Raw genomic sequence first — 14,625 nt, forward strand, 5'->3', positions numbered from 1 at the left:
AAGCAGAAGAAGTAATTCAAACTCCAGAACAGGTGGAATCTTTCACATATCTGGTTAGCTGCATTATCGATGAACAAGGAGGATCAGATGCAGACGTAAAGGAGAGGATTGGCAAAGGAAGGACAGCATTCATACAATTGAACAAACAAAATACGCAACTCAAAACAACTGTCTGTCAACCAATATCAAAGTTACAATCTTCAATATAAGCGTCAACACAGTCAGTTCTACTGTACGTAGCTGAAACTTCCACAACCGTCATCAAAAAGGTACAAGTATTTATGAACATTTTTCCACGCGAGATACGCAGTGTCCGTTGTATGAAAACCATCAGCAACAATTTACTGTGAGAGATAACAAACTAGCTTCCAGATGAGGAGAAAGTTAGAAAAAGACTATGAAGTTGGTGTATATGACATACATTACGGAAATCATCAAACTGCAACACGAACCAACCGCTTACTACCAGGAATCGTGAAGGGAAACGGAAAACAGGAAGTTCGAAGAATACACATACTACGTAGAGAATTAGAAGTAGACATAAAAAGGATAAATATCAACTGGAAACAACTGTAGAAGATTGTCTATAACAAAATTGGGTGGATAATGTTGGTGAGCAGCTTATAGTACTCTACAAAGTGTAATAATCATAAGTAAGTATGTAAATAATTCGTATTCAGATAGAATATATTGAGAGAAGAAAGAAAACAACTGATCTTTACAAAAAAAAAGTTTTTTTATCATCTGAAATTGGACAATTACACACTTTCGAAATCCAATTTATATAATGATGTAAAAGTGGTTACAACATATTTGATTTTAACAACTACAAAAAAAGACCTAATGAAATGTAAACAATCAATATAAAGAAAATTATGTCATATACAAGCGGTATGATATATAGAAAAAAAACAAAGAAATAAATGAACTTTGACCATTCTAATACATCTATCGTTCAATATTCAATTGATGTATCATATTTGGTAACAACATTAACCATTGAAATCATTCAATACCATTCATAGCAACAACAAAAAGATAGGAGGGGTGGGGAGGAGGATATGTGTTTATATTCATATTCATATTATTATTATTATTATTATTATTATTATTATTATTATTATGATTGAATATGTATATATTTAAATTTTCCGCGGTATAATAATATAAACAATATTATTTTTTTGTTTTACACGCGCTGAATTTAAATAATACATATTTAAATTTACTTTATATCTATGTTCAACGTATGTTGTTAAATCATAATTTAAATTATTATTTTGTTCAATAATTGCATTAAATTTCATTGGTAAATGATCTAATGTTTTTAATGTAATTAAACGTTGATAACCAATAATAATAAGTTGTTCATTTAAATCATACATTGCTTTAATTGTATTTAATTTAGTTGTTGGATCTAATATTACTGTGATACAACAATCATATTTTAATATTTTAACAGTAATTTTTGTTTGAATTCTTGGTAAACCAGTTGGTATTAAATGATTATCATCTATATTACTATTATGATTATTATTAGTAGTATTGGTAGTAGTAGTAGTATTAGTAGTAGTAGTATCAGTAGTATTAGTAGTATTGAATTCATCTTTTGATACATTTTTTATTGCTTTCAATGTACGTGTATCACTACAACGAAATACAGATGATAAATTATTATTATGATGTTCATGATGATGATTTTTATGATTTTTTTTAAATGGTTGTTTATCTAATTTTTCTTCTTTTTCACATAATTCATTTAATTTTTCTATTGCATCAAGTTCATCTGGTTGAAGCATATTGTAATCTTGATAAGGTTTCTTTTCTTTTATATAGAATAATAATGTAGTTAAATCTATAAAAGGTAAGTAAATTTATAGTTTTATAGATAGAAATATATATGTGTGTGATTGAATTGGATAATTATATTTCAACAGTTGAGATCATGAAGCTAGACCACCATTTAAAACCTGGAAGCAGTGGATGGCCAGTGCGCATCCACGACCCCGCCTCGCGGGATTCGAAATCAGGACCTATCAGTCTCGCGCCAGGCGTTTAACCAACTAGACCACTGTGTCGGCCGGCATCTAACGGTGTTAATCTTTAACTTCAACTAATCCACGAAATTGAGCGACACATCCACCATTGTCATCAGTGAGTTCGATAGCATTCGATCTGCACTAATAAGGGCTAGACAAGCATGACATTGATCACCACCCAGTGATCAATCAATTGTGATTACATCTCAGTCCTACAGGAGGTCAGTCAAGGCTCGGATAGCTCAGTGGTAACGTCTCTGACTGTGAAACTGGGTGACACAAGATCGAATCCGCCAGGGAGCACCAGTTCTCTCAAGATTACAGGTACACCTTGCTGACGAGTGTCAAGTAGCAGGAAACCCGGGTCCAGGGTTTCCTATTGACTACCTCCAACCACCATCTAATCTCAATATATAGTGCCCGCAGTGTCGAGTCACCTAGACTGGTGGCCACATTACAACATGATCGATAGCACTCGATCTGCACTAATAAGGACTAGACAAGCATGACATTGATCACCACCCAGTGATCAATCAATTGTGAGTTACTACCTCACAACTGACTCGGTTGAACTCCACTGGTTACCGCTTCTCACTATAACTCCAGGATATATCTCTTGAAGCCAGTTCAGCTTCAATTGACTCATGATCTCAACTGTTGAAATTACTACAATCTCCACAAAACCCCTCGGATAATTATATAATCAGTGGCCTAGAGGTTAGGCATTCGCGCGCAAGACTGATAGGTCTTGCATTCGAATCTCATCAGGCTGCATCGTCGATGTGCACTGCTCAGAAGTCTCACTATAGCACGAAATGGCTGTCCAGTACTTCCAAGTTTTCCATGGTGATCAAGCTTCAATTGATTCATGATCTCAACTATTTACATTACTATAATATACACAAAATCCCTTGTGATACTAATCAACATATGCTCACTAGTGATTAGCTTCAAGAGGTATATCCTGGAGTTCTAATGAGAAGTCGTGACCAATGGAGTTCAACTTGGTCTGTTGTGAGATAGTAACTCACTGAAGACAATGGGGGATGTGTCGCTCAGTTTCGTGGATTAGTTGAAGTTAGACATGAACACCGTTGGATGCCGGCCGGCTCAGTGGTCTAGAGGTTAAGCGTTTGCGCTCCATACTGTTAGGTCCTGAGTTCGAATCCCGCGAGGCGGGATGGTTGATGCGCACTGCTTAGGAGTCCCACAATAGGACGAGACGGCCTTCCAGTGCTTCCAGGTTTTACATGGTGGTCTGACTTCAATTGACTCATGAACTCAACTACTAAATTTCAAGATGTAATGATGAATATAATATGAATGCAATAAAGTGTAGCTGAAGGGACTACATTCCTACAAAAAGTAAGAAAAAATATACCTACATATACATCTTTACTAACATGCATGAAATATATGCTCTTAGTTAATTAGTCGATAAACCATTAACTAAAATTCAAAAGAAGAATTTTTATATCATTAATAAACTTTAGAATTCATACTCATATCTCTTTGTGTATATGTATATGCATTTACTTTGATGATTAGATCTGAAGGTATTGATTTCGGGTCTCATTATGAACATCATCAATAGGATGCTGATGAATTTCGAATAGAATAAAATTCACATCCTAAATATTACTGCTAATCATTATCAAATTTTAATAAATACTTGCGAACAAATAGTTATATTGAAACAATCTGTTTAAGATGGGTATATGCCAATATAGACTGATCATTTTGTTTTAGTCCTTCATATAGATAATGGAAAAGTATAAAAACCTTTAACTTTGCCTGTAGCCCATTTGGGGCTACTGTCGGTCCAAGGCTCGGATAAAGGAGGAGGGTTGAGCATGGGGTTAGTGACCCTATTCCGTAGAAAACTAAATCGCTAAAAAACGCTAGCCAGAAAAATAAAAATCTTTACAAATACTACCACTGTTACAGATATTTTTTTGAAAATCATACAATATAATCATTGTTACTGCTTAGTGTTTTTGTAGTGGCTTTGCATTGTTAATCAATCACCTTGATAACCTTTATGATATAAATCTCAACGATGTTTAAAATCAGAAGGTAATAAGAAGCGGCAACTACAGTTTATTGGCGGATAACACAGATCACAAAGTTATGAACACATCGATCGAATTTGAAGCGAAGAGGCGAATAAGTATACACAAGCAATTAAATAGGCAAATTTATAGTCAAATTGTATAAGGGCGCAGCAAGGCAAAGCAAAGGTTAATGATAGGATTCCAGTACATATATACTTGGAAAAAAGAACGATTCGTCGAGTAATATTTAAGCTATCAACATTTACTCTAGAGAGAGATATGCACCCAGGCTGTCATGTGATCAAGCGTACATGTTTATACAGACAAGACAGTGATCATAATAGCACAAAGAAATATGCGAATTTTTACTGCTCGAATAAAATTGTCTGTCAAGGAAGTTAACAAAAGGTCTTAACCATAGTCGAAATTGATTGTAGTGTAGTGAACGAGAACGCAATTAGGGGCAATCGAACGTATTTAAACACAAAATTACAGAACATCCTTGTAATATCTAAGGCCCATACAACGAATACTTAATTTTCAAAATGTCAATCATCCCAAACCTCAATATTCATGCATTTCCATACTAATTGCTTTCTGTTTCCATTCTTTCTTGCTCGATCTTCCTGACCTTTTACTGCTAAACATTCTATTCCTAACTAGTATTTATATACTACTTATATCGATATAAGTAGTACATCCCACAGTAAATGTGTTACTATTATTTTAATGTTTAAATAATATTCTCTGAAGGGGTTTGTGGAGGTTTTAGAAATTTTCACAGATTGAAATCATGAGTCAGTTGAAGCTAGACCACCATTGGAAACCTGGAAGCACTAGACGGCCGTTTCGTCCTAGTATGGGACTCCTCACCAGTGCGCATCCGCGACCCCACACCCCGTCCAGTGCTTCCAGATTTTCAATGGTGGTCTAGCTTCAACTGACTCATGATTTCAATCTGTAAAAATTTCTAAAATCTCCACAAACCCCTTCTGATATTAATGATCTGCTCACTGGTGACTGACTCCAAGAGATACTCCTGGAGTTCTAGTGGGAAGCCGTTACCAGTGGAGTACAACCAGGTCTGTTGTGAGATATCAGCTCACTGAAGACAATGGTATATGGTGGCGCAACTTTGTGGATTAGTTGAAGTTAGACATAAACTCAGTTGGATGCCGGCTCAGTGGTCTAATGGTTAAGTGCTCGCGCGCGAGGCCAGTAGGTCCTGGGTTCGAGTCCCGCGGGGTGCGGGACCGTGGGTGCGCATTGCTGGGGGTCCCGTACTAGGACGAAGCGGCCGTCCAGTGGTTCCAAGTTTTCGATGGTGGTCTAGCTTCAACTGACTCATGATTTCAATCTGTGTAAATAATATTCACTTTAATTTCATTTTCATTTTGAATAAGCCAAAAACATACTAGATACTTAAGATCTACAAAATTAGTCAAATTCAATAAATCTACATTAATCATAATAATAATGGTATTTTTCTTTAAAAAAAGGTAACCACGTGTAATGAGTATACTTAGTAAATCATTAATTATAAGTAGAATTACTATTAAACTTTTTCATTGTATATGGGATTAATTAAGATATGTTTTTTTACTTCTAAACTAAAATATAAGTAATATTAGAGAGCTACTATTATTAATTAGTAGTAGTGATGGTAGTAGGAGTAGTAGTATAGGTAGTAATGTGGTTTTAGAACTATTTAAGCATATGACTGACCTTTTTAATTATACATATATATAGATGTAGACTTATTTCAATGAATAACTTTGTGGATATTGAATAGCTTAATTTGGAATTGTGATAAAATCAATAAAATTTGAAAACTGATAAAATCATAGTACAATATTTCAATATTAATAATTCCAAGTACCATTCATTTATAACTGTTATGTATATATCATGAAAGTTTGTTTTTTTCCTAGGCGTTAATTTATATGTATAGTTGAGGAGCACTACTATTGTGGTGTATGCTACTTATGTCGACAGATATAAGTAATATGTGACATCAATCAGAAGTGGTAAATCTAGCAGCAAAAGCCTATAAAGGTTATGGTGGAGTTTTGTTATCTGAGCTGGATGGTTTGGTCTTTGTGCTTTCACTGTTTTTCTGAACGACATCATTAGCACAAACTTCAAATAGAAGTGAACTGTCATAATCCTTCCATACATGACTCCTAGCTTGTCCTGTAGATCACGATGTTGATTGGTGATTATTGAGCTTTAACTTGTCGTTGTCTACTTCTTTATTGTGATTGTATCTCCCATTGATTTCATTTTTATTTCTATATTTGTCGGGGTCTACAGGACAAGCTGTGAGTAATATGTGAAGAAATTGGAACACTTCACTTCTAATTGAAGTTTTGTACTGTTGATGTCGTTCAAAACAACAATCAAAGCTTCATGACCAAACCATCCAGAACAGAGGACAAAACTCCAACAAAATAATCCACCTGAGCTACAAATGAAATGTTTCATGTATGGTTCTCATATTTTACTAAGATATTCTGTAATTTTACATCAAAAAGCATTTGAATGTACCCACCTGTGTGTTCATTCTCTACACTATATAGTATGGAATACATATGATGAAGCCGCTCGTGCTCCTCCACGAGTAACAAGAGTAAGTTAGTAAGTATATATAGTGAAACTGTTATTAATCAATTTATTGGATGATCATAATTTAATCTACTTGTGTTTTTTCATGTTCTGTTATTGACACATTAATGGTATGTTTTCGAACTAGATATGGTTCTAATTTTCTCCGTTTTAATGTCAATATTGGTTTGTACAACGTCAAAGCCACTTTTCCAGGAGCGAGAAACGACCACTTTGTTGTTTGAATAAATCTCACTAACTGATAACATCAACTTTCAGAAATTATCATCTGCTGTCAATTAAAACGATGACAATGATCACTACCCAGTGAACAATCAGTTGTTAATACAACTCAGTCCTACAGAAGGTCAGTCAAGGCTCGGATAACTCAGTGGTAACGTCTCTAACTGTGAAACTGAGTGACATAGGATCGAATCCATTGGCGTGCATCAGTTCCATCAAGATTACAGGTACACCTTGCTAACGAGTGCCAAGTAGCATGAAACCTAGTGTCTAGAGTTTCCTATTGACTACCTCCAACCACCATCTTATCTCAACATAATGCACTCAATGTCAAATCACCTAGACTAGTGACCACATTGCAACTTGGTCGATAGGATTATGATCTACACTAAGAAGGACCTGACATACATGAACATTTGATCACCACCCAGTGATCAATCAATTGTCAATGTAAGTCAGTGTTAATTTTTTTTTCCATCTTTATCCACTCTTACTTTGTCTAATATTTGATATTAGAGTGATATAACAGAATAAAATGGTAAAATCAAATTTTAACTCGTTACGACTTTTGTTCAATATTACTTCCGTTTTTTTAAAATTCAGTATGATGATTATTCATAGTAATGCTACTTATGTTTGTTTCTTAGTGTGATATGTTGTTAGGTAAAATATCAATGTAATTGAGTGAAGTGTTTACTCAACATACGATATTGTTGTATTAGATTAACATGGACTACGCTCAGCATGATATGCAACATGTGATTTATTGTAAATCTGGGTATCTTTTTTTTCTTAATTTATTCTAATTAATAATGGAAATGAGTGTTAAATCAATATATATAAGTGTATTTTCGACTAGGATCGTCGTCGTCTTGTTTTGGGGTTTAATAACTTTGTACTTGTACCAGTCTTAGTGTTCTCATTTAGGGTTGTTGGAATCTCAATTGTTCCTCGTCTTTGTAATTAGCGATGCAGACATAATACAGCGTTAGAAATGGTTAGGTAGTGGCAAGAAGCTACTGATAATCCACATGTTATATCATCGGTCATTATGATAGGAACCTTTCTTCTCAACTCTTAATTTATCCTGTTATGTGGTTAAAAAAACCTAGTTAAACAATCAATTCTGTTGTTAAACCTATGAGCACAAACTATTTAAACAAAATTTTCATTATAATTTTATACTGCTTAGTAATGTAATAGAAAGATTGGCAATTTACCAAACATTACTTCTTCCCAGTCAAATAAGAAGATCTATCTTTTAATATTTATGAAATATAATGGTTTTGAAGCGAAAAGATGCAACAATCATATGTGTTATCGATTTGTGCATGATCAGTGAAGTTCAGTCTTGATTATGACATTAAAATCCATTCCCTCATACCAAGTAAGTGTAATAATTGTTCCAAACAAACTAGGTAATGAATGTTTACAGCCTCACTACTATTTACTACTGTCAACATAACACCAATATTGTTCATTATGTAGTTCCATCATATAGGAACAATAGACCATGGAATTCTATGCTTCAATACTTACATGCTATCTTTATAGATCATTCTACAGTATAATTACAATTTGATAGACAGACATACATCTCTCTTCCACCATAAATGACGTATATTAATAAAAACAAAATAAACAATTGAGACCTTTATAACTAACAATTAATATGTGTCTGGATATATTTACTTAAGTAATAAGTGTTATATTTCGATTAGAATAATGAATGGTAACTGTTGGAATCTATTTCTGGACTATCACTATACGTATATTTTTTATTGTATAATTGTTAAGTAACTTAACTATCCATATCTGTGTCCCTCCTATTATCAGCTTTATTATAACCCAAAGATTAGTATTATACGATTTACCGTTCTTCAGTTATGCTCAGTCTACCAATTACTATCTCCCATATTTGGCTAAATCTTGTACAAATGTTGTTTCCTATTTTATGGTACGATGTGGTCTGTTCGGATGGTATATAAACCCAGTATGTTTGAAATACATGATTCATATCGCAGAGGGTGAGATTGGTGTTCTGGACTTAACAGGTGGGGCTAGGAGGAAGCAGGACCGATAAGGACTCTAAACTGTTTTTACGGGTTTTATGCGTCATTGATCCGATAGGTAAGTCGCTGTCCTCTTATTGGCGGTATCATTACGGTATACATTAATAGAACACAGGGCACAAGTCATAACAATAAATAGGTATACAAAAATAAAGAATGGGAAATTAATTAGACATCACAATATGATGACAATAATAATAATAATAATAATAATAATAATAATAATAATAATTGCGTCGACAAATAGAAGCAGATATGAAAATGATGAATAACAACTGGAAAGAGCTGGAAAAGATTGCACAGGTCAGGGTTGGATGGAGAATGCTAGTGGAGAGGCCTATGCTCCTCCACGAGGAGTAACAGGCGCAAGATTAATAGTAAGTAATGCATATTTTTGTCAAAACAATGTTTACACTTCTTCATTAAAATAAGATTAACAAACGATATGATGTTGATAACACAAAATTGTTTCATAGAATCAATACTAAAATAACTCTATCAAATGATTAGGTTATCCTATTAAGAGTTTGAAACCAAGTTGATGAGTTCAAAAGGATTGTAGTAATTTTAATAATTGAATTCATGAATTGATGTAAATTAGACCGAAGGTTCTGGGTTTGAGTCCCACAAGCAGGACTATGGATACGCATTGCTGAAGAGTTCTATATTAAGACGAAACATTTGTCCAATCCTTTCAAGTTTTCAATAGTGGTCTAACTTATATCAACTTATAAATTCAACTATTCTAATATCTTATTTTGTTAATTCAGACATGTATCATTTTTCTTATAGTTTATAAATTTTACTCTGTTAATTCACTCAAACTTATCAATGAAAAGAATAATAATAATTAATTAATCAATAGAATTAACAATCCTATAATTACTAAGCGATTTGTAAAGATTGAAAGATGACCCCCAAATGCTCTGGTATGGTCGAGGTTGGGGAGAGTCAGCTCCCCCTCTCGAAATGCTGTCATATGACCACGCGTATACAGCCACTGATAGAGAAGTCCTACTCACCGCCTCCTCGCAACATTACTGTTGTTTACGAAACTGGAAGGACGAAAAGTGAATGTCTGGCGCTTTAACCGGGTTGATAGACACGGAGGGTCCACCTAGAGGAGTTGGTAAACCCTAATTTTAAATAATTGGTGCACATGAACTCCAGGATTCTGAGGGATCAAATGGTGTATGAACCAATTGTTGATCACCGGCCACCATGGGACTGCATCTCCTTACGTTGCTTCACCACCTTGTGGATCAAACTTTTAGGTCGAAGGCTCCGGGTGTGACCTCCTAAGAAAACCACATGTTTCGGTTTGGGCACCTGAGCAGTATCCCATCCCTCACATAAATCGGATGATTTATGTGGCGCATATCCATTCGGTGCCTCCTTGTACCAATGTTTGCGTTCAAATAAATTAATTAATAAGAGATAGAAAGGAATGGAATATACATGGTTAGTCTGAAAATATTATGGGTTATTCCTTTTATTATGTAGGCGAAATAATTGAAGATATATCAACTTAAAATACTTTTTCTGATATCCTTCATAAATATAACGATGAAAGCTAGATACATCATTTATTAATTAATGCCTTATTTCTATCAAATGAGATCATCTCAAATGTATAATTATACTTTCTATACTGTCCATTGCGCTAATATATCATTACATATTTCTGATGATCTTCGTCTTCTTATTACATTATCGAAATTTATGAATAAAATAATGAGAATATGAGACATAAGGGGGAATGAAGTAATAATAATTAAGGTCAAGGTAACAATAACGATAGGACGTACTTCTTTTGTACGCATAGTTCTGGCTTGAGCTCATGGATGATAAGAGCATAGGCTATTTTTAGTAGTTGGATACGAAGAAATTTGCGTAGATTTGAACGAATCGTACATACAACCTTAAATTCAAACTAAAGATCCGTAGATTGATTACAGTCAATTAGGTGTTCAAATATACAACTTTTAACTGCCTTCCTCGTGCCCTAGTCATCTTATTACATTCACGTTATAATTCATTACTAATTTACTAAGTCTATTGTTATTATTCGTGTTACGTAATCTGATATTATAATTTTTCTATTACGTCATCTTGGTTGTTCGTGTTCACTGTTCCTCATGGAACTAGGACTTTAACAAAAAACATTTTCATATATATACGATTGTACAGCTTGATAATAAATTCGTTGAAAAGAGATCCCTTCACTGAACTTCGTGTTTCTAATTTGAAATGTTGAAAAAACTACTGGCACATATAGTTTAACCAGATTACAAGCACTTCATAAATAAATAGACTGAATGTATTACACAGAAACTCATTAGTATTACTTCTCTACAGTTCATACTAAATCTGCCCAACAAATACTCGAAACGTGATCATGAAAAGTTTATTATTATTATTCAACCCATACCAGCCTAATTCCTTCAAAATACCTCCCATATTCATTATTTGTAGCATCTATGGATGTCATTTTAGGTTAAATTATTTAGATGCCTCATTATTTCATGTACCGATGATTTCAGAAACTTCATTTCATCATTAATCATCCAGACAATCAGTTGATTATCAAGAAGTCTGACGTACTGTATGCGTTCTGTAATCCAATGTTCCATAATTTCAACCTTCGTAGATAAATGAATACTATGGTGAGACTATAATTTATGAACAACCTCTGAGCGACACTAAAGTGACCTTGAGAGTATCCACCTAGTAACTAGGACCAAGTGAGGGTTATAAACCAGAGTGAGGAATTAGAATTACAGTTGATGGTTAAGGTTAGGAATTAGATTTAGGGTTTCTATCACGAATTGATATCAGCTATAATGCCAAAACTATATTTGACCCAATAGATGAGTGAATTTCACGCCAAAATCCGAAACCTGTGATCTTATACGTGGTTGGTTCATCCATAAATCATGGTATCGCCAATACCATCAGAAAGTCTCTATCTTGAACGAAATAGTTTTCCAAAGTTCTCTAATTCTCCAAGTAATATCGATTCATAATCGAGATGATCTTCAAGCAAATTCCCGAAAAAATCTCCTACCTAAATGATGAAATATTTTCTAACTCTCTGAATGAGGATACTTGAACTATATATGTTAATTAGCAATGATAATCATTTAATTTTTTCACAATATCTATGATTCTGGTGAATGGCCTGTTCCTTCACGAAGGGTAACAAGAGTCAGGAAGTAAATAAGTAATATATGATTTTCATAGTTGATATCATGAGTCAGTTGAAGCTAGACCACCATGGAAAACCTGGAAGCGCTGCACGACCGTCTCGTCCTATTGTGGGGCTCCTCACCAGTGCGCATCCACGATCCTGCTCACGGGATTCAAACCCAAAGCCTTCGGTCTCGCGTGCGAACTCTTAACCTCTAGACCACTGAGCCGGCCAGCATCCAACGGTGTTCATGTCTAACTTCAACTGATCCACGAAATTGAGCGACACATCCACCATTGTCTTCAGTGAGTTACTATCTCACAACTGACTCGGTTGAACTCCACTGGTCACTGCTCCTCACCAGAACTCCAGGATATACCTCTTGAAGCCAGTCACTAGTGAGCATATGTTGATCTAGAAGTGTAAAGGTTAAGCGTTCGTGTGTGGGATCGACAGATTCTGTTCCGAATCTTGCAAGGCGAGATCGTGGATGTGCACTACTTAGGAGTCCCACAATAGGACGAAACGGTTGTCTAATACTTCCACGCTTTCCATGGTAGTCTAGCTTCAACTGACTCATCATCTCAACTATTAAAATTACTTATCACTAAAAAACCCTTTCTGATATTAATATATGATTAACTGTAACATTATTATAAAACTGACTTACTGAAATATAAATAATAACTAACATATATATACTTCACTAAAATTTTCAGTTAATAATTTTCTAAAAAAAAGTGAAATTTTAAATAATGTGCTTGTTTTATTTGTATTTCATTTCATTATATCCAATCAAATCGTATTGATCAAGTGAGTAACCTTGAAGTAAACGATAACCAATCAGATTTAAGAAGATATGTATTTTATTATCATTTATTCAAGTATATATATGTTTTATGCACATCTTTAAATAAATCGAGAAACTAAGTTAGTCAATCAGCTGATAGATGCACCATTATATAAGATTATATATATATATATATATATATATATATATATATATATATATATATATATATATATGTATATATATATATATATACTGAAAGTTACTATAATAAAAGTAACCTATTTTTAATCAATCATATTATGATGTTGTGTTTTCAAAGAATTGATAAAAAATCATTTGAAAGTTGATCGTTTTGTAAAGTGGTCAGGTTAAATAATAAGTAAATAGAAGATCGAATAATAGTAAGTAGAAATAATTGTTTTGTTGGCGAATCATTGTACTTAAACAACTGTTAACCTACTCCTGAGCTCCCTTAGTAATGATACTCAGTAATATATGGACCAATTAATAAGACTTTAAGAATTAGTGAGTTGAGATCATTAACGCATGTGGTATACATTCACCATTGCCCTATTCTCAAGTATAACAGTAGAATAAAAACCACTAGGCATGATTATACTAAAACAAAATACGAATTTCATGCACATAGTTGCCTTTATCATTTTGAAAAGAGCAAGAACAAAGATTCTAGTAGAATAGCATGAATTCATTTTTATTTCGTTGGTTCTGGTCAGCTGCTTACAACCTGTGATATTTGAAAATCATAATTACATAATGGGTTTAAATTACTTACATGAGAGGGTTTGGTTGGAAGTTATATTGAAGACATATTCGTATAGTGTAGCAAGGGTTTAAATAAATTCAATAGATTGCATATTGTCAATATATGTTCCTTATGTGAAAGAACATCCTACAACATTGATTGTGACAACAGTTCAAACGGCTAGAAACAAGTGATTACATAATGAATAAATATTGATCCGAATGTAGTGAGTAAAGCTCAGTCGATAAAATAAGATTATTAGTTTGGAAGTTAGTTGAAATAAAACACGATGATGTAATAAATGCAAGAAAGAGTTTAGAGTAAAAGAAAAAAATTTCAGATGTAGCGGGGGAGTATTTGTCTCCTTTTGAACACATAAATCATGTTTTTGGCGTCTAGTAGCAACAGCTTCAGTAAACGTCAGAAGACTGGATTTTGGCTGCTTACTAATCACCTTAAACGATTGCAATGTGTCTATCGACCTGATGTCCTGTATCAAGATGTTTCGTAATCGCAAGAAAGACCCCAAACAGTGCATGTTATCAGTTCTGGAACGGAAAGTTTACAATCTATGGTTAGTGATGCCTAGTAACTTGACTTTAGTCGGTCACAATGTCACAGTGCCATCTATACTACTTTACTTTATTCCCCGTTTTTACATCAGATTTCATGTACTTTTGTTGTCGATAAGTTATCCAAGATAGATAATCTAATTATCAAGTAATCGATAGTGAAATCTTCTCATTTGAACAATCTAGCTCAGAGTCCTCAAAAAATACAAAAAAAAATTCACTTAAGCTGCAAATATTTCTTATAGTTTACTTTCGTAGAGGAATCTATACTATTTATTTTTCTTTCCCTTTATTT

General features: G+C 33.8%; 1 protein-coding gene across 2 annotated transcripts; it reads right to left on the minus strand.

Annotated features, from left to right (window-relative positions):
* Nucleotides 1-655: 655 nt before the first annotated feature.
* On the minus strand, nucleotides 656-12,989 carry MS3_00004432 (uncharacterized protein). Of its 2 annotated transcripts, none has more exons than XM_051212344.1 (2): nucleotides 12,873-12,989; nucleotides 656-1,855 (listed from the first exon to the last, which is right to left on the minus strand). In XM_051212344.1, the coding sequence occupies exon 2, from the start codon at nucleotides 1,797-1,799 to the stop codon at nucleotides 1,143-1,145; it is 657 nt and encodes a 218-aa protein (XP_051072522.1). In that variant the 5' UTR covers nucleotides 1,800-1,855; nucleotides 12,873-12,989; the 3' UTR covers nucleotides 656-1,142. The 2 variants fall into 2 exon arrangements, with proteins under 2 accessions (XP_051072522.1, XP_035587113.2); XM_035733431.2 differs by lacking the exon at nucleotides 12,873-12,989 and adding an exon at nucleotides 10,821-10,945 and having other exon boundaries at nucleotides 726-1,855.
* Between the last annotated feature and the right edge of the window lie 1,636 nt (nucleotides 12,990-14,625).

This window comes from Schistosoma haematobium, chromosome ZW, assembly GCF_000699445.3.
Source record: "Schistosoma haematobium chromosome ZW, whole genome shotgun sequence".
Lineage (NCBI taxonomy): Eukaryota > Metazoa > Platyhelminthes > Trematoda > Strigeidida > Schistosomatidae > Schistosoma > Schistosoma haematobium.